The following is a 24,750-nucleotide window of genomic DNA, read 5'->3' as shown; positions in this document are numbered from 1 at the left end:
GCAGCCCGGGAAAGCACGGCCCCGCTGTGTCCTCTACTCACAGGATGCCTGCCAGCTACACGGGGGCCAAGCCAGCGTGGTCTCAGTACTGTGCCATCGGCTGGTGGGACCAGAGCCAGCCATCCTGATGCCTGGAAGTTTCAGAATCAAGAAAACATAGGACTCATCTCTGCCAAACGGACGGGAATCCTTTTGCCACTGCGGTCACTGGGGCTCCAACGTTCTGGGGCCTCCAAGATCCTGGCCTCCCTATAGGGGTCGGTCTCCCTCTGCCCAAAGCCTTAGGATGACACGGCCTCGGTGTCCTGGCGCCACTGCCTAGTTTCCCAAGTATTTCTCCTTGAAGGCTTCCCCGAAATTCAGTCTCAGTCATGCACAGTACTAAGGTTGTCAAAAGGAAAGTCACTTTATAAGAATATACCATATCCCCAACACTCCTGTAGACCAAGGGGCCACGTGTGTGCTTACGCCGGCCCTGGATATACAGCTTTCAGCCCGTTTTGCTCCTGTGGGTTCCAGCTCTCCCTCCTGAATTCTGAGCAAGTCTCGTAAACTGCCAACAGATGTGATACCCCAAATGATGCCAACCTATTAAGCTTTTTAAAACGTTAAAAAACAACCCCCCCCCCAAAAAAAAACCACACCCTGCCCACACACACCCACACACACACTTTGGCACGTGAGCCTTGAGTTATTCGAGCGTGTTCATGTTCCCACCCCTCCCCCGACCCAACATTTCAGAGTGCTGTTTCGGGAGAACAGCGGCCCCTTGGGCTCAACGGAGAAGGTTGCCTCGGAGCACTGTTGTCGTGAGTAGCAAAAGGAGAGGTACAAATGCTAACCAGGCCCCAAAGACAGCTCTCAGGTTGAGCACTAGAGTGGATGCAATGCTGCAAAACTTTTGTACCAGGATGACTAGTTTGAAACTGCTGGTTGATTAAATATACATTTACATATAGATATAGGTATAAAAATTACTAAGTCAACATTTGCTGTTTTCAATGTGAAAACGATAAAATGTAATTCTGAATAATTGTGCATTTGCCATAGGGTCCTTGTTAAAGGGACCATAAAAATAATTTTGTAATAAAAAAACTCTTTTTTTTTCCTTTTTTCCTTTTTTTTTTTTTTTTTTTTTTTTTTAAGTTTAGTATTGCCCTCAAGTTCAAAAGTTTGGAGCAAACGTGCTGAGTGGAGCAGGATCAGAATCTGTTCCTGCCAGGGATCTGGAAGCCTTAAAATTCAGTGATCCCCGATGGCAGGCCCAGGGAACCTGCCAGCCACTGACTAGGTCGGCATGAACACGGCGGGGCTGGGCAGTGCCAGGTGACCCCGTGAAGCAGCCTCTGCCTCCCGTTCCGTTGGCAGATGCTGCTGTAGCTCCCCGATTCCCTGCACAGAGCTCTGGGGAGGGTGGGGGGAGACACGTGTGCTGGGGCTCTGCCTTCTCTTAAGCTACCAGACTAAGCAACTGGGGGTAGGGGAGGAGGCGGCGCACAGGGCTGGGGCCTGGGCAGAGACCACTGAGCACCAAGGCTGAGGGTGATTGGGGTTGTGGGGGGGCCTGACCTTCTAATCGGTTGGAGGTGGGGTTGGAGGAAGGAATGGGCCTCATGGGCCTTTCGGTGATACAGAAGTTAGCTGTGCAGGAAGGAAAAGTGCATTTAAGGTAGCTTAAAACCAGATGAAGACCAAACTGCCGCTGAGAGCGGGGAAGGGCGGAGAACGCGCCCTGCGCCTGCCCCGCGGGTCGGCCGTGCTCCTTGGTTTCTGTGGGTTAACATTCATGCTTTCCAATGCGAGTCTGCTCGTGAAGAAACAGGAACACACGTTCTCCTGGTTCTGGCAGGTACACAATTTTCTTGGCAAAGTTCTTTTTTTTTTCTTTTTCTTTTTCTTTTTTTTTTTTTTTTTGCCAAGTTCAGTTTTATTTGGTTCCTGCTCTGAACCGCTGTCACCGGAACTCGTAGATGGGCGCACTGTGTTCAGGAACGTGAGTTAGATTGAGAGACTGATACCTGCAGTGCGGGGAGAGAGAGAAACGGAGGCGGTCTAAGCAGGCTGAAGACCGAACAGAGGTGCGGAACCCCCTCCCCGCCGCCAGAGCACCAGGCGGGCCCCAGGCTGGAATCAGAAGGCAGATGCATCTCAGAGCTCTGCGGCCGCACCAAGTTTGCTTCTCTTTCTGTTTCTTTGGTTCCATTCTCCTGAGCTCTACCTACGAGGAGCTGCTTCTAGGTCTCGTGCTCTGACCACGAAGCAGTAGGGTACCTCTTACGAAAGGAGAGGCGGGGGGCACCTGGGTGGCTCAGTGGGTTAAGCCTCTGCCTTCAGCTCGGGTCATGATCTCAGGGTCCTGGGATTGAGCCCCACATCGGGCTCTCTGCTTGGCAGGGAGCCTGCTTCCTCCTCTCTCTCTGCCTGTTGCTCTGTCTACTTGTGATCTCTGTCAAAAAAATAAATAAAATCTTAAAAAAAAGGAGAGGTGGACAAGCTCTGGGCCTCATCCCTGCCCTCCACTCTGCCTCTTTCTGTTGTCCAACACTCAGCCTCTCCAGGAACATCGGGTTGGACCAGCCTCGGGGCCTCATGGGGAGCAGAGCACAGCCCACGACTACTCACGGAATACGGGGACTTCCCAGCCAACCCCAAAGCCTATGTCACCATTCACTGCATTTTCTCCCCTTCCTAGACACGGCCATGAGGCTTTGAGAACATCAGAGTTCTGAGGTGTTTGTTTTTGCCTCTCTGGTAGGTGCTCCAAGGAGTTAAGCGGATGAAGGAGAAACAGAGGCTGGGACAATCCGCACACAGGGACGATAACCCCCAGGGGACATTCAGAGTTGACAGGGTAGATGCTAGCTCTCCCTTTTCTTATTTCACATGGGAGTGAGGAGGAGCATGGGAAAAAGCAGTTTATTTCTCACCAAAAAAAAAACCACCAAAAAAAAAATGAGGAAAAGCTCGTGCATTAGCCATCAGAATATATGAACCCAAATCACAAGACCCCACTTCATACCCACTAGGACAGCAATAATCATAAAGACATCATAACAAGAGTTGGGGAGGATGTGGAGAAACTGGAACCCAGTGCGTCACATGCTTTAGCGGTTCCTTCAAAAGTCAGGGAATTACTGTATGACCCAGCAATTCCATTCCCAGGTCTATGCCCGAAGGAATTGAGAGCAGAAATTCAAACAGAAACTCAAACAGATACTTATACACTCAGCAGCATTAGTCACAACAGGCAGAAGGGGGAAACAACCCTGCAACTGATGAACGGAGAAGCAAAACGTGGTACAGCAGTCCCCCCCTTATCTGGGGGATACATTCCCCAGTGGATACCGGAAACTGTGCAGAGTACTGAATCCTACGTATGCTGTTTCTTTCCTGTACAGAAACCTATGGTAAAGTACAATTTATTAAGTCAGGCACAGTAAGGGATGAACAACAACTAGTAATAAAACAGTTATAACAATATTCGGGGATGAAAAGTTACATGAATGTGATCTGTCTCTCTCTCGAAATCTCTTCTTGTGCTGTTGTCACCCTTCCTGTTGTGAGGATTTTGGGGGGGGGACATGCCTGCGTGAGGAGTTGAGGCGAGTGAGGCAGGCATGTGACCACTGACCATCTGCCTCTGGACTGTGCTGACCGCGGATAAACTGCGGAAGGCAAAACCGCAGATAAGAAGGGGCTGCTGTCTATCCGTACCACGGAAAATTATCTAGCAGTTAAAATGAAGGGCTGACCCATGCTGCCACACAGCCGAAGCTTTGAGCACCAGGCTAGGTGTAGGAAGCTGGACACGAAGGCTGGTTCGTCATGTGTATGAGGCTCCCTTTATAGAAAATGTCGGGAATAGGCGTGTCTGTATAGAAAGATGGTCAGTGGCTGCCTCGGGCTAGGAGGAGATGGGGACTCGAGGCTGAGGGATAAGGGGCATAGGGTTTCTGGTCACGGAGTGATGGCCGCACAACTGGGAACATTCAGGATGACCGCATTGCACGCTTTCAGTGAGTGCATCGTATGGCATGTGAATTCTCTCCATCGAGCTATTACTTTAAAAAGGCTATAACAGGTTTGAAAAACTCCTTTGAAAACAGGGCAATTACTGAAACCCTGGTAATTGGGGCACTGATTTGCAGATCTCATTTTGCTGCCACTGAACAAGGAACCTGAGTCAAGCCAGCGAGAGACATCACTCGCAAGTCGCCAAAGCGGGAAACATTTGGAAGGGGATACAGTGCTCCTACATTTGGAGAGGAAATCAGGTATTTTGCGACCGGGTTCCTTCTTCAGGTCCAGCAAGGTGCTTGGAGCAGCAGCAAGGGGTCAGGAGAGTCCCCAGAAAGGGGACCAAAGCCAGCACTTGAGGTGGCACTCCACCCCTCACCTCAGACGAAACACGGGGCAGGACTGCCAGGTCCCATGGGGGCCCCTCTGTCACCAGACTGAGACCAGAGCGCGTGGGGCCAGCATCTGAGGACCGTGACCCCAAAACCGGAAAGGCTGCTAACAGCAAAACTCACCCTGTCCGTAGCTGGAGCCTACGTTTTCGTTACTGATTCAACTTGGGAAGAAATACGAGAGTGGCCAAGGTTGGGAGAAATGCTGCTGATAACAGAAGTGCCTGAAAGCTTTGAGCAGTGAGTTTCTTCAGTGAGCACACTGAGATTTACTCTGCTCTATGGTTAGGGATAGGAATCCCTCCATGAGCAGGCCCCCACGTGCAGATAGAGCACAGAAACTACGCAGAAACAGGTGGAGAGGGTTTTGGACTCGGCAAGCGAAGGGAGAGCCTGGGGAGGGGGACAGCATCAAGCCGCCCCCTTTGCCTCTGGGGTGCCTTACCATTCTGAACTCCTATGGTAATAGTAGCCCTCTATGGAGGCTGCCGACTTCTGGAAGCAGATGTAATAGAACCCGGCAAAGGAAGCGCCGCTGATGTCTTTGATCGTGTGGTCTGGGACCAGGAACTGCTCCTGCACACAGATGGAGGAGGTCAGTAACAGACGGTGTGCTCCAGCCGCGTCTGGGACTTCCCGTTAGCCTTCAGGTGGTTCTCAGGCTCCAGTGTCCCATGGCCTTGCCCAGACTTGCCGGACGATGGTGGACATCTGCATTTCAACCCGATCTGTCAACAGCATTCTAGATGCTAACACAGTAGCCTGTGTCTTGAGCTCACTGAGATCAGCAATGAAGAGAGGGCTCTAGAGTCCACGCATCTTGGAAATGCCTCGATACCCACCTACATGTCAGAGCCCACTGACAGAACGACCCGGGAAGAGGAGGTTTCTGGCTCACCCCGGGAACTGGTGCTAGGCTCCTGATCACCTCTGCTTTCTGAGGGCAGATCAATCACCACTTGCCCGCGTAACACCCCCTCAAAAAGCCCGACACCTCATCCACGGCCATCAGAAGGGTACTGTTCTTGCTCGGGCACCTTGGGAAGAGGCGAGCCTGTGATCTCCCATAGCCAAGCTACTCTCCCGGTGAGATGAGGTCAGTGGCCTCAGGGCCCCAGGAGGTCTACCGAAAGCCCAGAGCGAGTCACACCGAGAGACTCTCTCCGTCCCTTTCCTCAACCTCTGAAATGCTAGTTTTTAAAAACTAATTTTAAAATTAGAACCTTGCAAGATACTTCCTTTAGTGCTTTATTTGCTGGCATGGTTCCCACCAGAGAGCAAGCTCGCGAGGGCAGACTGGGCTTTTACCCTTTGCACTTGGCTTGTGTCTATGCAAGAAGGGACGGAGCCCGCCCCCCTCCCCAAATTCTTAGCTGTACAAACTAAAGATTGGGAATAACGCTCAATGATTTGCCTGTATGGAAGCTGGCAAGATTTCAAGATAAAACCGCTTTCTCCTACAGATTGGGAACCAGGGGTTGGAAGCAGGTGTCCGCTCAAAGTGATTTCACAAACCCGCTTCACGATTTTGCCAGCCTGTGGCTGGAATGCAGTAAATCCCAAACTATCAAAAGAGAACACAAAAGACGCGTCAGCCCAAAGCCAATCTCTCGAGTCCAGCCAGATGGAGCTCTCTGAGGGCTTGTGAGAGTGGAAAACCCAAATTCCATTCCTGGTCCCTCATTTCCTGCTGGAGGGAAGCAGGCAAGCTGAGAGCGCACTGAAGCTTGGCTAAAATGTGAAGAGGGAACAGTCACTTACACGGGTTCGCGACTGAGAGCAGGAAGTGACAGGGACGCACTCTGGGTCTCCCCTGAGTCCCCAGAACACCAGGGACGACTCAACCTGGAGAGTCAAGGGTGCTGAGGGCCGACCACCCCCTCCCCCCAAGCATGAATTCATCTGCTAAACCACCAAACGGCGTCACCAAAGACAAACCATGGGGCATGGTGGCAGCTGGCCAGTGTGGCCTGGAGCCGTGCCCACTTTTGTGAGCGTGTAAAGACGCTACACGGAGACAAGCGGTCATGAGCACAGACCTGGGGAGCAGATGGGGCGCTGGGTGCGATGCCGGCTCTGGCTGGCCTGGGACCTTACCTTCCACCTCATGAAGACATAATCCCCATTCTTCAGCTCTTCATAATCAAAGTCATCGGAATTAAATGATTTTGCATACTGATAAAAAGCCAGAAACTTGCCCTGAAAGCAAAAAATTGAGCATGAGGACTGATGGGCGGAGGGGGAGGCTGGTGTCACAACCGTCCTCCTGCGCCCAGCGGCGAGCGCCTTTGCAAAGGCGTGACGGCGGCTGGACGTGCCCACAGAGCAGCAAAGGTGGAGGATGGGGGAAGGGAGCCTGTGGTCCCCATCCGTGAACTGAGGCCTGACCCACCCACCCCCTCACCACCCCCTGCCAAGGCAGCAGGGCGTGACACCTGCCTAGTTAATGCGGTCTGAGGAAAGGCCCCCTGGGTTGGGAACGAATGTGATTCCAGAGGGCCTTTTCTCAGGACACCTTACCACAAGCAAAGCCAGGAAGGACTGGCGGGAAGATCTCCTAGTCAATCAACACGAGCCACGCAGAACAACTTAGAGCCATCACGTCACCCGAAGGCAGAAAAGGGCTTTACTAAAGCGGGGTCCTCTGACACAGGAACGTGGCTTGGGGCCAGCCAGTGAAGTAGAAACAGGAAGTGGGTAATATATGTTAAGTCCTTTTAAAAGCGGAGACTAGAAATAGGCTACAAAACTGTGTCTCATGATCCTATTTTTGTAAAAGAAAAGAAAAAAGAAGGTTAATACCTGTTTTAACTTTGGGTATTGTTGTTATAGATGATTTTTTCCCTTCTGCTTGTCTATTTACTCAAATATTTAAAAAATAAATATGCATTCATTTTATAAGAAAATACCTAAAATAAGATTTAAGATACAGAATTTGTGACACGTATATTTCTTTTTCTTTTCTTTTCTTTCTTTTTTTTTTTTAAGATGTTATTTATTTGACAGAGAAAGACACAGTGAGAGAGGGGAACACAAGCAGGGGGAGTGGGAGAGGAAGAAGCAGGCTTCCCGCTGAGCAGGGAGACTGATGGGGGGGGCTCCATCCCAGGACCCTGGGATCATGACCTAAGCCCAAGGCAGACGCTCAAGGACTGAGCCGCCCAGGCGCCCCAACACGTGTATTTCTATTCTAACTGGATTAAGTATATGGAATCTTGACTTTAGGGCACCACCGTGATACCGACTTCAAGTATCAGGAAAACTTGAGGGTGAAAAACAAGGTCTCTGATTCCAATTGACAGGCGGTCCTGGTTTTACTGCACTTTACTTCATTGCTCTTTGGAGATACTGCATTTTTAAAAAAGATTTATTTATTTATTGGCGGGGGGTAGAAGGTGAGGGAGAGAGAAACTCGAGCAGACTCCATGCTGAGCGCAGAACCCAATGCAGGGCTCGATCTCACGACCCTGAGATCACGACCTGAGCGGAAAACCAAGAGTTGGATGCTTAACCAACTGAGCCACCCAGGTGCCCCAGATGGTGCATTTTTTTTTTTTTTTAATTGAAGGTTCGTGGCAACCCTGTGTTGAGTAAGTCAGTTAGTACAATTTTTCCAACAGCATTTGCTTCCTTTGTGTCTGTGTGTCACATTTTGGTGATCCTTGCAACATTTCAAACTTTTTCATTACTCTGATCTGTGATGAGTGATCTTTGATGTTACTAATAGAATTGTTTTAGGGTGCTACCAACTGCCCCCAAATAAGACAGCAAACTTCATCGATAAATGCATGTGTTCTGACTCTTCCACTGATTGGCCATTCCCCCCTCTCTCTCCCTGTCTCCTCAGGCTTCCCTCTTCCCTAAGACACAATAATATTGAAATGAGGCCAATTAATAATCCTACCATAGCCCCCAAGTGTTCAAGAGAAAGGAAGAGTCGCATGTCTCTCACTTGAAATCAAAGGCTAGAAATGACTGAGCATCTCAGAAGCTGAGACGGGCAGGGCTAGGCCTCTTGCACCAGTGAGCCAAGCCGTGAACACAAAGGGAAAGTTCTAGAAGGACATGAGGAGGGCCTTAGAGGGAACAGATGAATGATAACAAAGCCGTTTAGTGGTCTGGAGAGAAGGCCAACCCAGCCCCGACACTCGCTTCAGCCCAAGCCTAACCCAGAGCAAGGCCGTGACTCCCCCTTCAGTTTGGGGAAGGCTGGGAGGTGAGGAAGCGGCGGGAGAGGCCGAAGCTGGCGGAGGCTGGTTCAGGAGGACTGAGGAACGGCGTCGTCTGCGTACCAGAGACGGGCAGGCTGAAGCAGCACGTGCTGACAGAGAGGCTGCAGCAAGTTCTCCAGAAGATTCTAGACCCTCATTAAGCTAATACACTACACTAAACAACCACACTAAGTAACAGACTCTGAACATAGACGAAACCGCTTTCTGTCGGTGGAGATGCCCTCCAGGACTGTCATGGCCGGAGAGCAGCCAACGCCCAGCTTCAGAGCGTCGGAGGTGAGGGCGACTCTCTTGCCTGGGGCTGATGCAGTTGGTGACTTCAAGTGAAGCCGACGCTGCGGGCCATTCCGAGAGCCCCGCGACCCTTAAGAGTTATGCTGAGTCTACTCTGCCCGTGCTCTAGTAAGGGAACAAAGCCTGGATGACAGCACGTCTGTTTACAACATGGTTTACTGAATATTTTAAGCTGAATGTTCATACCTCCTGCTCAGAAAAAAAAGATTTCAAAATATTACTGGTTCTTGACAAGGCACCGGGTCACCCAAGAGCTCCGATGGTGACAGACGGTGAGACTTCTGCTGTGTTCAGGTCTGCTAACACAGCACCCACTCTGCGGCCTGTGGAGCAAGAGCTCATTTCAACTTTCAAGGCTTTTTATTTAAGAAATAGACTTCAGAAGGCCCTAGCTGCACAGAGAGTGATTCCTCTGACGGATCTGTGCAAAGTAAACTGAAGACCTTCTGGAAAGGATCCACCATTCCGGATACCATTAAGAACCTTTGTGACTCACGGGAAGAGGTCAAAATATCAGTACAGGAGTTTGGAAGAAGCGGATTCCAACCCTACAGATGACTGTGAGGCTTCGAGACTTCAGTGGGGCCAGTCACTGCAGATGTGGTGGCAACAGCAAGAGAACCAGAAGCAGAAGCGGAGCCTGAAGATGGACCTGAGTGGCTGCGAGCTCATGATGGAACCTGAACAGAGGAGCTGCTTCTCCTGGAGGAGCCAAGAATGTGGTTTCCTGAGATTGAATCTACTCCTGGTGAAGATGCTGTGAAGACTCTTAAAACAACAACAAAGGACTTAGAATATGACATGAACTTAGCTGGTAAAGCAGCAGCAGGGGTTGAGAGGACGGACTCCAGTCTGGAAGGAAGTTCCATGGTGGATAAAATGCTATCGAACAGCATCCGGGGCCACAGAGAAATCGTCCACAAAAGGAAGAGCCCCCATCACGGTGGTCAACTTCACTGTTTTCTTGTTTGGAGAAATGGCCAGAGCCACCCGAACCTTTTGCAAGCGCCCCCGCCGCCAGTCAGCAGCCATCAACACTGAGGCGAGACCCTCCACCAGCAAAAAGATTAGGATTTGCGAAAAGCTTAGAGGATGCTGAGCGTTTCTCAGTCTTTGAGTTTTTTTAAAATTAAGGTGTGTACATTGTTGTTTTAGACCTAATGCTACTGTGCCATTCACAGGCTATAGTATCACGTAAACATAAGTGTTATATCCACTGGGAAACCAAAACGATTTCATTTGACTCACTTTACTGCAATAGTCACTTTATTGCAGTGGTCTGGAACGGAACAGAGCCCGCCATGTCTCCGGGGCATGCCTCTGTCAGTCACTGGTGAAGCCCTGACACATGGGGATCCCACATGGGACACTGGGACACCAGCGTGGGCTGGGAAAGGTACAGGAAATAGAGTACTGCAAAGGTGCCCAGACTGCTGGGTGAGGAAGGGCCCAGAGGCCGAGTTTCTCATCCTAACATACCAAGGATGGCCTTCTTCGTCCCCGTGTCACTTAAAATACGTCAATTCAGCCTAACGAAGGAGATCCAGATATTTTCCAGTGTTCTAGTGGAAGTCTGGCACACTAACAGCTGGTTTCCAGGTAGTTAAATTGCCACGGACCTAGCTTAGAACTGACTATTCACTGAGTCTCAAAGACCTTGCCTTTTTGGCAGAACTGATTTGAGATGGAAAACCCCGGTTGGACAGGAGATAGGCTGTGGCTCAGTACAAGGAAGAGCCTTCCCGCCAGGGCTGTCCGAGAGAGAAGGGATCCATCTCGTGAGGCCTCGAGCAACACGGAAGAGCCCGCATCGGGCAGGCTGGGACCAGACGGCAGCAGGGAGCCCCTCAAACTCTGTTCCTGATGCCGGCTCTACGCGCACCGCTCGGGCTCCCCAATTCCCTCTTGTTCATTCCCTCGTGTTGCACACACACAAAGGACTGACTTTCGGTGTGTATTTGCGACAACAGGTAAAACATGTAACTTATCAAAAATGGTTTTAAAAGCTCAAGTTTAAATTGAATTGAAATTCAGCATCTGAAGGATGTTCCTTTCTGATCTCAAGTAGAAAACATGAACAAGCAAAGCGGTTAACCTACAGTGAGGTTAACTAGGACGAGGGTCTGCGGTAGGGAGTCCTGTCCAAGGACTATCGTGCTGGAATCAGGAGAGAGCTCGGACAGGCCAGGTAGAGGTGTAGTGGGAAGCCTGAGGCGTTCTAGAGTTTTCGTTATGGACGCAATCACTCTGGGTGGGTTTAGAGGATGAGCACATTGGACTTCCTCGGTGTTTAACCAAAATTCACTGGGGTGCTTGGCTGGCTCTTTGGTGGGGCGTGCGGCTCTTGATCTCAGGGCTGTAGGTTCGAGCCCCACATCGGGTACAGAGATTACTTACAGATAAAATCTCAAAAAACTAAAAACTAAAAAAACAATAATAAAATAAACCAATATGCACCATGGCCATGGTCAACTAAGCCAGAAGGCTATTATGACAGGCTGGGAAACGGATTTTTGAAGGCATAAACTTGTATGAAAGCCAATGAAAAGACTCGAGCACGGTGACTCTAAGTTGTCTCAAAATGTTCAATAATGGTGAGTCAGAACACACCCCACACGGGACAGTCAGAAGTGGGGGCACTGGAGTTTCCAGTGGCATCCTGATGATGCTGAAGTTGTGACCGTGCATGTCGGTCTGGAGCTGGGTGAGAACCCCGCGCCCCCCCCCCCCCGCCAGGGCTCTCCCCACACAGAGATGCCAGCGGAGAAGCAGCTGTCTAGAAACTGCATCTCCACCTCATGCTAACCCCAAAGACAAAGGCCATTGCTCTGTGTCTCCCAGGGCTCCCCACATACAGAGGATGAGAAAGGAATGGTGTACAGGCAGACAGGACAGGGGACAATGATAAGACCCAGAGAGCTAAGTTCCTTGACTTTCCAGCAGAGCCTGGGGGGCCCCGAGGAGACCAAAGACCTACTCACCCAGTGTTTCCGATCCACATCCTCGTCTGCATCCCACTTCCGCGTTAAGAAAGGGTGTTTTTTGCTGATTATTTCTCCTTCAAAGAAGGTCGTAAGGGTTGGATACTCCTAAGATAAAAACCCAAGTATCAGAATAAGGTCTCAAACAGGAGTTTTTACCTTTCCCAAAGGAAAAAATCAACCTGACTTTAACTTATTCCCAGGACTTTGACAAAATGATCACTCTGCTAAGCAATGACCTTTGGGTCAGTCCAGCGATCTGCCAATGGCAGCAGCGTCAACGTGACCTGGGTGCCCAGAGAGTCTTCTGGACTTTATGGAGTTTGCCAGAAGCAGAGAACCCTCCTTCAACTTCACTTGTTACATACTGCTCCCTCAGAAAAGAATTTTGGACAAGTGCATTCCGAGTGTTCTAGAATACAAAGCAGATAGTAACTAAGTAGAATTTACTTTGCAAGGAATTTACTTTCCATTCTTCAGGCTTCCAGGGGTGGGTGTTTTGTTTTGTTTTCTTGCAGAATACTTTGGTATATTAGGGTACATTTAATTCTATCATATGAACTAAGGCCATCCACTCTAAGGAAAATACATGTAAATTACGTCTGCGATGGAAAATCACAACAACAGAAACAAATACCATGGGGGAAAAAATAAGCCGTCATCCTAACCGGATGCTTAGAATACTCCCGTCAATTTTATTTGCTATTTGGTCACCTGCTAATAAGGAGGCACCCAAGATTTTGAAAAAAACTAATGGAAGAAAAAGTTCACAGTTAGAAGTCCACCATTTTTCTGCATTTATGAAAAAGCAATCAACTGACCAACCAACCGGGCAACCCCTCGGCCCAGCCTGCCAGGCCCTGGTGTTTCCTGGAAACGTGGTAATGACGTCACTGGCCCGGCAAGCCATGGATTACAGTCCTAATGTCCCTGGGACCACAGAGGTCCCACTTTCTTCTCCAGACCCTAGGTAGGCCCCTCTTATTCTGCATCAGACACCTACACATGTTTAAAATAAATCTGTGGGGCACCTGGGTGGCTCCATCGGCTCAGGTTATGACCCCAGGGCCCTGGGACTGAGTCCCTCAGCAGGATCCCTGCTCAGCGGGAAGTCTCCTTCTCCCTCTGCCTGCCTCTCTGTCTCTGTCAAATGAGCACATAAAATCTTTTTTTAAATTTTTTTTATTTTGTTTTTTAAGATTTTATTTATTTATTTGGCTGACAGAAATCAGAAGTAGGCAGAGAGGCAGGCAGAGAGAGAGAGGGAAGCAGGCTCCCCACTGAGCAGAGAGCCCGATGTGAGACTCAACCCCAGGACCCTGAGATCATGACCTGAGCTGAAGGCAGAGGCTTAACCCACTGAGCCACCCAGGAGCCCTTATTATTTTTTTTTTTTAAGATTTTATTTATTTATTTGACAGAGATCACAAGTAGGCAGAGAGGCAGGCAGAGAGAGAGAGAGGAGGAAGCAGGCTCCTTGCTGAGCAGAGAGCCCGATGCGAGGCTGTATCCCAGGACCCTGGGATCATGACTGGAGCCGAAGGCAGAGGCTTTAATCCACTGAGCCACCCAGGCGACCCTGGAAACCTGATTTTAAAGGTATAAACTAGCGGCATCTGGCTGGCTCAGTCGGTAGAACATGATTCTTGCTCTCAGGGTTATGAGGTCGAGCCCCATGTTGGGTGTCCATACTTAAAAATAAAATCTTTAAAAATAAATAAATAGGGGTGCCTTGTGATCTCTCTGTCAAATAAATAAATAAAATCTAAAAATAAATAAACAAACAAACAAATAAATGAAGGTGTGCCTGGGTGGCTCCATCAGTTAAGCACCTACTCAGGTCAGGTCAAACCTGCTCAACGAGGAGTCTGCTTCTCTCTCTCTCTCTCTGCCCATCCCCGTTTGTGCTCTCTCTCACTCTCTAATAGATAGAATCTTTAAATAAATAAAATAAAAGTATAAGTTAAATCATGCTTATCTGTTTTAGGGAGATCTACTAAGAGAGAAAGTTCTGGATCAGTTAGTACCTGACTTAAGGGTTTTTTTTAAAAGATTTTATTTATTTATCTTTATTTATTTTATTATTTTATTATTTATTATTTTATTTATTTTATTATTATTTTATTTATTTTTTTTATTTTATTTTTTTTTAAGATTTTATTTATTTATTTAACAGACAGAGATCACAAGTAGGCAAGAGAGGCAGGCAGAGAGAGAGGAGGAAGCAGGCCCCCCGCCGAGCAGAAAGCCCGATGCGGGGCTCGATCCCAGGACCCTGGGACCATGACCTGAGCCGAAGGCAGGGGCTTTAACCCACTGAGCCACCCAGGCGCCCCCTGACTTGAGATTTTAAATGGAAAGCTACACGTGTGGATTTTCTGAAGTTTGAGCTTTAACATTTTTTTTTAAGCTTCCACAAAAAAGACAGAAAGGAAGAAAATGATAAAGCGGTCGTCTTGCAGTACAAAGAAGATACTTATGGCTCAACTGCACGTTTTCCTAATGAACTGATTCTGCGCTGGAAACATTTCAGGCAGTGTATCAAGGGGACTGCAAGGTACCCCCAAGCTCTGAGAATTAAAATAAAAGAAACACTGCCTGATGAACGAGTCAATAGGTTCAGAAGTTACCAGAGAGATGAACTGTCTCCCAGGGTAGGACCAGGAGATTCAAGCACTTGCATAGAGCCAGACCGGCGGTAAGTTTTAAAGCCAAAGGAAGAACTCCGTTTGCAGGAGGGACATCAAGAAAATGACTCAGAGAGGAAGAGACGAAGCCAGCAACCCCCGACCCCCAAGGCAGGCAAGGGCTTCCTACGGGGGGTCCAGCTATGGTCAGGCATTCAGGTCATCCAAACCACTCCCCACACGGATTCCAGGCCGACCAAAACCTCTCCGGTGATGGGTCTGGCTTTCCATGTAGACCCTCTTCCTGGGGGGTTAACACCCAATTGGCTACTAAGTCAGAGGGAACTTCTGGAACATGCATGTACCTCAGTTCAGAAATGAGTAAATGCGCACTCTTGTGTATATATCCGTCTCGGCGAGTTTGGTTAGTGTGACATCTCCTTGGTTCAGACAAGTCTGCCCAACCTCAGCAGAAGCTTCCAAATTCGTCTAGTGAATGAGGGGAGGGTTAGCCCATGACTCCCCGAAGGCTGGGCTCCTAAGCCCTGTGCCAGACGCGGGCCCCTCCCTAGAAATGTCCCCTCTCTCCACTGGTGGTTGGCTCAGAATTACCAAGAAAATGTTACCTGACACCCATTCTTCACAATTCTGGGATTTTACTTCCAGAAGGCACAGTTTAAAAACTGTGCTCAGGGGCGCATGGGTGGCTCGGTGGGTTAAAGCCTCTGCCTTCAGCTCAGGTCATGATCCCAGGGTCCTGGGATCAAGCCCACACTGGGCTCTCTGCTCAGCAGGAAGCCTGCTTCCCCCCTCCCTCTGCCTGCCTCTCTGCCTACTTGTGATCTCGGTCTGTCAAATAAATAAAATCTTTAAAAAAAATAAATAAAAACTGTGCTCATTTGTGAATGTGAGGTAACTAAGAGACAAAAATTACCTCCAATTTAAGAGTTCATTTTCTATATTGTATGCATGAGGAAGACTAGTGCTAAAACCCAACCATTTAAATGCTTTTATTAAAATAAGTTACATATGTGATATTTTCACAACTATAAATGGAAAAGCGAACAAACCCGAAAAGCTCTATTTTACAATACAGGCAATAAAGTCATTCAGAGAATCCCACCATTTTTTGGCATTTCAGTGATTATATACAGTGACCACATACTGGATTTAGAATTTAAAGACTGTATTTATTTATCTGACAGAGAGCGAGGGAGCCTGCACAAGCAGGGGGCGTGGCAGGCAGAGGGAGAAGCAGGCTCCCCACTGAGCAAGGAGCCTGATGCGAGGCTCGATCCCAGGACCCTGGGATCATGACTTGAGCTAAAGGTAGATGCTTTTAACTGACTGAGCCACAGAGGTGTCCCTGGATTTAGAATTTAAAAAGTGTTTAATATAGCTGTTCAGGGGCACCTGGGTGGCTCGGTCAGTTAAGCATCTGCCTTTGGCTCAGGTCATAATACCAGGGTGGTGGGATCAAGCCCCGCATCAGGCTCCTTGCTCAGCGGGAAGCCTGCTTCTCCCTCTCCCACTCTCCCTGCTTGTGTTTCCTCGCTCGCCGTGTCTCCCCCTGTCAAATAAATAAATAAATAAATCTTAAAAAAAGGAAAAAAAAGAAAGATGGGTGTTCAGCGCCATGACCGTACTAAAGGCCAATGAACTGTACCTTTTCCATAGGTGGACTGTGTGGTAGGTCAGCTGACTCAGGACAGCTACTTAAAAAAGTGGTAAAAGGGGTGCCTGGGTGGCTCAGTGGGTTAGGCCTCTCGAGCCTTCGGCTCGGATCGTGATCTCAGGGTCCTGGGATCGAGCCCTGCGTCGGGCTCTCTGCTCAGCGGGAAGCCTGCTTCCCCCCGACTCTCTGCCTGCCTCTCTGCCTACTTGTGATCTCTCTCCCTCTCTCTGTCAAATAAACAAAATCTCTATTTTTTTTAAAAGATTTTATTTATTTATCTGACAGACAGAGATCACAAGCAGGCAGACGCAGGCAGAGAGAGGAGGAAGCAAGCTCCCTGCTGAGCAGAGAGCCCAACGCAGGGCTTGATCCCAGGACCCCGAGATCACGACCCGAGCCGAAGGCAGAGGCTTTAACCCACTGAGCCACCCAGGCGCCCCGTAAATAAAATCTTTAAAAGAAAAAAAAAGTGGTTAAAGAAGATAAAATTCAAAGAATCCTGAGGTGTGAGAAGGCCCCAGGCAACTCAGAAGCACGGCCGTTCTCCTCTGATGAAATGTGCCATTAGCGCCATACCCGAGCCTGCTGCTCATCGAGGAGAGGACCAGTCCGGGCAGCCACGCGCTCATGAGGCTGAAGGACTGGCCTGGGAGGGTGGTCTCCCCACACCAGCCATGAGCCTAAGGGCCCCCCACCCCAGAGCCTGGCCACCCATGACTCAGAGGTGTTTCCCTCTGTTAGGGTGAATTGCTCCTGGGGGATGCCGTTTCGGGATTCTTTTTTGTTTTTTAAAGATTTTATTTATTTATTTGAGGGAGAGAGAGAGAGAGAGAAAGTATGAGAAGTGGAAGGGTGAGAGGGAGAAGCAGACTCCCTGCCAAGCAGGGAGCCCAATGCGGAACTCGATCCCGGGACTCCAGGATCATGACCTGAGCCGAAGGCAGTCGCTTAACCAACTGAGCCATCCAGGTGTCCCCGTTTCAGGATTCTTAATGGTACTCACATTTCCATGCAGCTTCCTAGGACCACAGTGGCTGGGTTTAGGGTCCATGGTAGCATTCCACGGGACAGATTCTGCTGGGTCCTCATGAAGCTAAATGTTTACATTCTGCACTCAGCAGACACCCTGGCTGCCGACCGGCTGAGCATACTGTTTCCCACTGCCCTAAATTCAAAGGCTGGAATCCTTCATTTTCTACCCTACTCTACTGGGTAAGTTTCTGGAGGCGAGAAACAGGTTACCTCTTCATCCCAACGACAAACGTCACAGAAAATTCTCAAACTTCTAATAGAGAAGGAGGAGGACCCAAGGGAATCAAAGAGACAGAAACAATTGTTCCAAGGTGAAGGTTGTTCAGGGCCTTAGTATCCCTCCATTTGTATCAGGTTAGAGTCCTCCTCTTGCTCTTATGTTGTTTCCTCCCCTCCTAGGACGACCCCCTGGAGTAGATGGAGTGGGTCTAGTTTATCCTATCCTTTTTTTTTTTTTAAAGATTTTATTTATTTATTTGACAGACAGAGATCACAAGTAGGCAGAGAGACAGGCAGAGAGAGGAAGGGAAGCAGGCTCCCTGCCTAGCAGAGAGCCCGATGTGGGGCTCGATCCCAGGACCCTGGGATCATGACCTGAGCCGAAGGCAGAGGCTTTAACCCACTGAGCCACCCAGGCGCCCCATATCCTACCCTATCCCACTCTATTTACTATCCCAGTCTAGTTGATGCACACCATCACACGGGTTGTGGGTCCGCGTGGTGATTCGACAATGCTAAACCTTATTCTGTGCTCACCACAACGGTAGCAGAGCGGGTATTTTTCATTCTCATTTTACAGATTAGGAAAGAGAAATGAAAGCTCACAGCCCCAGCAAGGGGCAGAGAAAGGATGTCCTTCCAGGCCTTCCCAAGGCTCGGTGGAGCTGGGCCACGGACAGGGAGGACTGGTCAGGCCCACACCACGGCAGCCAGGTCAGGCCCAGGTCCTCACGGAGGAGTTAGGCGGCTGGGCTCCGTCCCCTCCTTGTCTTCTTGCTGACTCACTAGCAGGGAAAGAATGGATGCTCTTTCTTGCCTTCCATATCCCTAGGAGTTCTAGGACTTTAAAAGTTTGGTGCAGAGAAAGGAAAACCCTCTACATTACCCCAGTAGCTCCTTGGGTTAGGATCTGGGTGATCACCTGACATTGTTCCAGTGAGTGAAGGGGTTTAAGGAATATCGAAGACCTCGGGCCTGGAAGGATTAATGCATAGCTCAGAAACCATTAAACTTAGAATGAGAGGTAGCCATATTCCTACTCAATTTTTTTTTCCCACCAAAGGATTAAGAAGAAAATCAATAGTGTTGGGAACACTGTGACTTCTTTATAAATTTTAAAGATTTGTGCATCCGTACACTTTCCAACAGGACACATCAAAACTACATCCTTTGTGTGTGAAGTACAACTTCACAGGGAGCTTTAGTCGGGCCTCAGGGTCCACGCTCTTGGCCATTCACACCCTGAGAAGGCCATGCGTGCGGCCCACTGTCTAGCTCTAGTTCATTTGAAGGAGTGCTTACCTCAGTAAGGCCTTTTATCTTCAGGTATCCACAAAGGTACGAGTTCCCCGTGTCCACATGCTGGAAGGAAAAGGACACACAGTCTGGTTACAAATGGAGGAACCCCTGGGACAAGCTGGGGATGCTGTGGAAATCCACATGTCCTGCGGGCACAGGCCACGTGGGCTAAGGGAGGTCTGGAGGTGGGTGCCCATGGAGCTCGGCCAGGGCTCACCGGCCTTCAAGACCTTCGGGAGTCCGCCCTACCCATGGGCCTGTTCAGACCAAGGAAGCTGATCCCAGGACCCTCTCAACCTCCTCAGCTGAGTATCTCGAGACCAAAGTGCTTTTCTGGAGCAGCGAGCCCACGCACACAGGCCTCCTGCCGGTCTCCAGAGTGTACTCCTCCCCTACACTCACACTAAGCACAATCCTACATTAGTTCTTTTTTTAAAAAAAGATTTTATTTTATTTATTTATAAATAAATAAATCTCTCTGACAGAGAGAGACACAGAGAGAGAGGGAACACAAGCAGGGGGAGTGGGAGAGGGAGAAGCAGGCTTCCTGCTGAGCAGGGAGCCAGATGCGGGGCTCGATCCCAGGACCCCGGGATCATGACCAGAGATGAAGGTTCAGAAGCTTAAGGACTGAGCCACCCACGCGCCCCTGTGCATTAGTTCTTTATGAAATGGGAAGCATATTCAGGAAAGACCTCATACGAAGACTGCTTGGGCAAACATTTCCGTTATGAACCAAAATGCTGACCCCCAGATCGGAATATATTGTTAAGTGTTCACTCTGCCCATTTCATAGCTGAGCGCCTGTACTTCTTGGTGAAGAGTTTGGAGGCTACAATGAATAGGGGTAACAGGCACGGGAGATTTTAAGGCTAAGTACCCACCACTTACGGGTTGCTGAGACACTGCAGGGTGCCTACCCAACAACCAATTTCCGACCTCTCCATGCTGCCAGGGCCCAGATCCTTGTCTGGCACCCACCCCGGCCCCACAGGGCCTGGGCAGCCCTGATAGACCCAAGGCAGACACATGCCCCTGTTCCCTCGTGAGTCATTAGTTCAGGGGCGAGTGACCCAACCAATCAGGTATGTGTGCCAGTCTCCTGGGGGGGGCCTCTGGGAAAGATGCTGGCTTTTGAGGAGGCCCTCTGTCTTCCCCTGGAAGTGGCAGTACCTGTACGAGTGCCCAGGCCCTCGGCAGCCACCTAGAGACCATGAGGACAAACAGGCCGGGAAATGCCAAGGATGGCAGCGGAGAAACAGGGAAGGGAACGAGGCCCCTGAATGACCAATCTGGAACCAAGCCACCTCCGAGTTTCTTGTAATCAGAAGTGCTAGGTTCACTCATTCTTTAAACTATTTTGAGGTGGCTATGGTTTACTTACAGCTTAGTGCGCCTGAACTGATACAATTCACCCAAATCTATACAGACTGGTCCCAAACAGGCAGATTTTCACATTTCATGATAACTTGGGCTCCCTTAAAAAGCAGACCCCTGGAAAGAGAGCAAACCCAAGTACAATGCCGCTGGCACGTAGATTTTAATGTTAAGTGAGGTCTCATTTTAAACGACTAGGAAAGTTCTGTGGTAATTTTCAGATTTGGGGACTTAACTACTTTCGTTTACACCGTAAATCATACACTACAGCAATCCTTAAAAACTGTAATGAGCACAGTCAGCCAGAGGAGGTCAGCACCAAAGCAAATGGGCTTCAGTGAAGCTGAAATGCTCCCACCGTTTGGACCCGGTGACAAAGGTAGCCCATGTGAAAACTGCCAAAGCACTTGAAATATCCTCATCGGCTGGCCTTGGCCTTGGATGTGATCTAAAGTGGTTGATCTGCACTAACGTGGTTCAGCAAAGGACTTTATTTAAAGGGCACACCAAGCTCTAACCTGGGGCCTTAAATTTCATGTATGCAATTCTCACTGAATTCAATACACTTTGGGGTTTCACAGCTGCTGGAAAGGGTATCAGGTGGCCAAGATACCTGCTAATAAGATTAAAAAGCGAACTGGAAGTTGGCTAACATTTTGCATGGATTATCACATGCTCAAGAATCAGAATTTCAGTTTGGCCTCCATTCAACCATGTATCCCTCCCCTTCTGCCCCAACTCATCTCGATGACAGTTGGTGAACTCAAACACAGTACAATGCAGAGAACTTAACACTGAACGCCAGGCCAGCATCTCGATGAAAAAGATAACAAGGCAAATGTTTAGCAAGAACGTCTCATAGCACAGCTGTGTCCAACAGCTGCTCTTTCTAGTACCCCTTCGCTGTGACCCTGGCCTTCACTTTGGTCTTGGCTCCTTGCATGGCAGAGGAGAAACAGAGTAGTTACAGTAACAACGGCAACAAGGGAAACCCAGCCAAAATCTCACGAAGGTTTGGGAAACTCTCTAAACTAGAATTAAGAGGAAAGAAGGAAGAGAGAAAGAAAGAAAGAAAGAAAGAAAGAAAGAAAGAAAAAGAAATAAAGAGAAAGAAAGAAAGAAAGAAAGGCGGGCTCCAGAAAGGCCCAAGAAAAGATGTGCAACATTGTTAGTCATTAAGGAGATTCCAATCAAAACCACAATGAGACACCACTTCACACCCACTAGCAGGACTGCGATCAAAGAGATAGGCAATAAGTTAAAAGTGTCAGCAAGGCTGTGGGGAAACTGGACCCTCATATAGGGCTGGTGGGAATGAAAACTGGGGTAGGCACTTTGGAAATCGGTGTGACAGCTTCTTGGAGTGGTAAGCACAGAGCTGCCATCAGACCCAACATTCCACTCCCATGAGGAATGAAGACGGTGTCCACATGAAAGCTCATACAGCAATGTTCATTCCATCGTTAAATGGTTTCCAAAGTGGAAACCACCCAAATGTTCACCGACTGCTCAAAGGCCCAACAAAATGCTATATATCCATACAATGGATTATTATGCAATGATAAAAAGGAACAAAGCACAGCCACATCCTACGATGCAGGTGACCGTTGAGGACATGACGCTCGGCAACTGAAGCAAGACACAAAAGGTCCCATAGTGTATGACTCCACATACGTGAAATGGCCAGAATAAGCAAATCTTCGGGAACGTGATGGCTAGGAGGTGAGGTTTCTCTTCGGCGGGATGAAAGGGGGCTAAAATTAGGTTGCAGGGATGCTTACCCAACTCTGAGTACACTAAAAACTACTGACCTGAACACCTTCGGTGGGCGAGTTGCGTAGGATGCGAACTGTATCTCAACAAAGCTGTTAGGAAACAAAGCAAGTAAGCAGGAAAGAGGCTGAGGTATATTCTAAGAAGGTTGAGTCCAAGAAACTGGTCCTGGCTGAAAAACCAGGGCGACGATGGGCCAATTCACAGGCCACTGACGGTCTCAGTGATGGACAAAGAGCTCACCAATCCAGATGTAGGGCGGCATTCCTGGGCACGGCCACAGCTCCCACCAGCAGACATCCTACTGAGGTTTGAGCCGGGCTTCTGCTCTGGGCTGCCCTGAGACCAGTCAGTCCTGCACCAACTCAATCACCACTTCTATTGGTTCACAAGGACATGGGCACCCGATAGGACGTTGGAAACACACGAATGACAGAAGCGGGGAGCTGCTGAAGAAGTCAAAGACCACTTCTCTTTGACACTTAGCGACCCTGCTGGTCTACCGCATCAGAAACCGTCAAAATAAACAATTGGCACAAATTCGCAATCATTCCAAACACGACCCACACCAAGGACCTCACTGCCAGAATTTTACAATGTTGCCCCCCACAATAAAGAAAAAAGTCTTTACCTTTATACTAAATTCTCACGTTTTAAGCAAAAGACAAGAGGGATCACTACATGAGGCATATAATTATGAAGACTGAATGAATCAGTCACAACAGTTTTCCAGTTATAACAAACGCCACGGCTCACGTGAAAAAGTTAAGTTTATGGAGCAAAGATACAATTAACATGAAGAGGCAGTTTCCTCCACCAAAAAAAGATGAAACTATTGATTCCCCCAAAACAGTACGAAAAAGGAGGGTAATGGTGCTCTACGGTTAGGAGAAAGAAAATGTAGCCGCACTGTCTTTTGGGTGGGACACCCACTTGCTCAGAAGAGAGGCTGTCCAAAATTTACTATTTTTAAAGAGCCAAGGGCACATAAGGCAAAGACACATCTTAGGTTCTGTCCTCAGTCATGGGAGCAGTAAGGTGGCACACTAGGTCCTCAGAGCTTCTGTAAAAGGCCTTTCAAGAGGGCAGATGGGGAGGGGCTTTAGGAGGCGGGGCCTCACACTAAGGAAAAAAGGGGCAAAGGGAGGAGGAAAGTGGATCCTGAGGCAGGCAAGGGTAGCTACACAGGAAGGGGTTTTGTGGGGAAGGGAGAGAAAAAGGAGTATGAACTACTGTTGATCTCTGCCTGGAGAAAAAAATGTCAAGTGTATTTCTATTTGCATGAGAGGGGTGAGGTGCAGAAAAGGGCCAGAGTAGGTAAAGCTGTCACTCCAAAGCTACCAGAGGCTGGCACCAGGTATTAGGAAATCCAGGTCAAACTGGGGGGGGGGGGGGGGGGGGGGGGGGGGAGGTGTACACGGACAGCAAGGAAATACCGTGTGAGAAATAATACGGGGTGAGTTCGATTTCCCAGCACATGGCTATCAGAGACCAGGAGGAAGCCCTGGTTGTGTAGATAAAAGAACACAGAAAGAGGGTCCCCTGGAGCCGAGGAGGAGGAAGATGAAGGTATGGGTTGGGGAGGCAAGCCGGGGAGACTGGGAGGGGACTGGAGGTGGCCAAAGAATGGAGGCAGGGAGCATGAGAAGCCTAGAGTGGGAGGCCTGGGGCTGGGGGCAGCTGGGTGCCTGGGCCAGGAAGAGACTGGGACAGCTGTGGGGGGAGGGAGGCCAGGAGGCAAGATCCCCACATACTTGGAGGAACTCCACTCAGCAGCACCCAGGATGTGAGTGCCTGGTCTTGAGGGGAGTAATTACCAGAGGCTAGGAATCAGTTGTGGGCTGGGGGGCGCTCAGGGGCTAATGGAGGGAGTGTGCCCAGGTAGCCAGGTCGGAGGGGACTAACTAGGCTCTCCCAAGGAAGAAATCCTGGGAGGAGGGCCCCAGGGTTTGAGGATCCCTGGAACTTAGGAAAGGGGAGGGGAGGATGACTGTTTCAGGTCTGAGATAATTTGACATGGGCCCAGCCTCGGGTAGGGTCCCGAGTCAGGAGAAACCAGTGGAGAGCTCTTTCAGGGTCTGAAAGGGACTGGAGGGGGGTGCTGATCTCGGGACGAGAGGTCCTGGGGAGGAAGGACTCAGGTCTGAGGGTGGCCAATCACGGGGGGGCTTCCGGATCCCAGGCAGGCCGGTCACGGGCTTCGACTCTGGGACAGTGTTCAGGGTCTGCCAGGAGCTGCTCCCGACAGGCTCCGGTGTGAGGGGCAAGTCAGGGCTGGGGCTTGGAGAGTGTGAGACACCAGCTGGGCAGGTCCCGGGGGGTGAAGCGCCTGGTGCAGGAGGCCCGGCGGCGAGGGCCTGGTCCGCGGCTGCGGGCTCGAGAAGCCGGGGGCGGGCACGGCCCGTGAGCGCCGCGAGGAGGCCCGCGGGCCCCGGCCGGCCCGGCCCGGCGCTCACCTGCAGCACCACCTCTACGTCGTACGAGTTCCCCTTGCTCTTCTGGTGGCCGCGGAACTTGGAGCCGCTGTAGAGCAGGCTGGTGGCCACGCCGGGCTGCTGGGTGTTGATGGGCGGCGGCGGGATGAGCGAGGCCGCGGAAGCGGCCGAGGCACCGGCCGGCGGGGGACACTCGGTGCGGACCGGCATCGCGGGGTCCCCCGGAGCCAGGGCTGGGGGGAGGGGAAAGGAACCGCCGCCGCCGCGCGGGAGCCGGGGGGGGGGGGGGGGGGGGGGGGGGCGGGGGCGCGCCCGCGGGGGGGGGGGGCGGATGGGGGAGACCACCCGCCCGCTGCCTGCGGACCAAGCGCTCCGGCTGCCACCGGGACCCCGGGAC

The 24,750-nt window shown here is 50.1% G+C and overlaps 1 protein-coding gene across 1 annotated transcript; it reads right to left on the bottom strand.

Moving 5' to 3' along the window:
- Positions 1-1,897: 1,897 nt before the first annotated feature.
- Positions 1,898-24,750, bottom strand: LOC111139226 (GID complex subunit 4 homolog). The gene is made up of 6 exons (XM_022491427.1): positions 24,375-24,750; positions 18,772-18,831; positions 11,917-12,024; positions 6,507-6,608; positions 4,855-4,985; positions 1,898-2,018 (listed from the first exon to the last, which is right to left on the bottom strand). The coding sequence occupies exons 1-6, from the start codon at positions 24,561-24,563 to the stop codon at positions 1,955-1,957; spliced, it is 654 nt and encodes a 217-aa protein (XP_022347135.1). The 5' UTR covers positions 24,564-24,750; the 3' UTR covers positions 1,898-1,954.

The sequence above is a fragment of the Enhydra lutris genome, unplaced genomic scaffold, assembly GCF_002288905.1.
Source record: "Enhydra lutris kenyoni isolate GAN:26980312 unplaced genomic scaffold, ASM228890v2 scaffoldscaffold97, whole genome shotgun sequence".
In the NCBI taxonomy this organism is placed as follows: Eukaryota; Metazoa; Chordata; class Mammalia; order Carnivora; family Mustelidae; genus Enhydra; species Enhydra lutris.
Note: the sequence above shows the minus strand (reverse complement) of the source record. Positions and strands in the feature narration are given on the sequence as shown.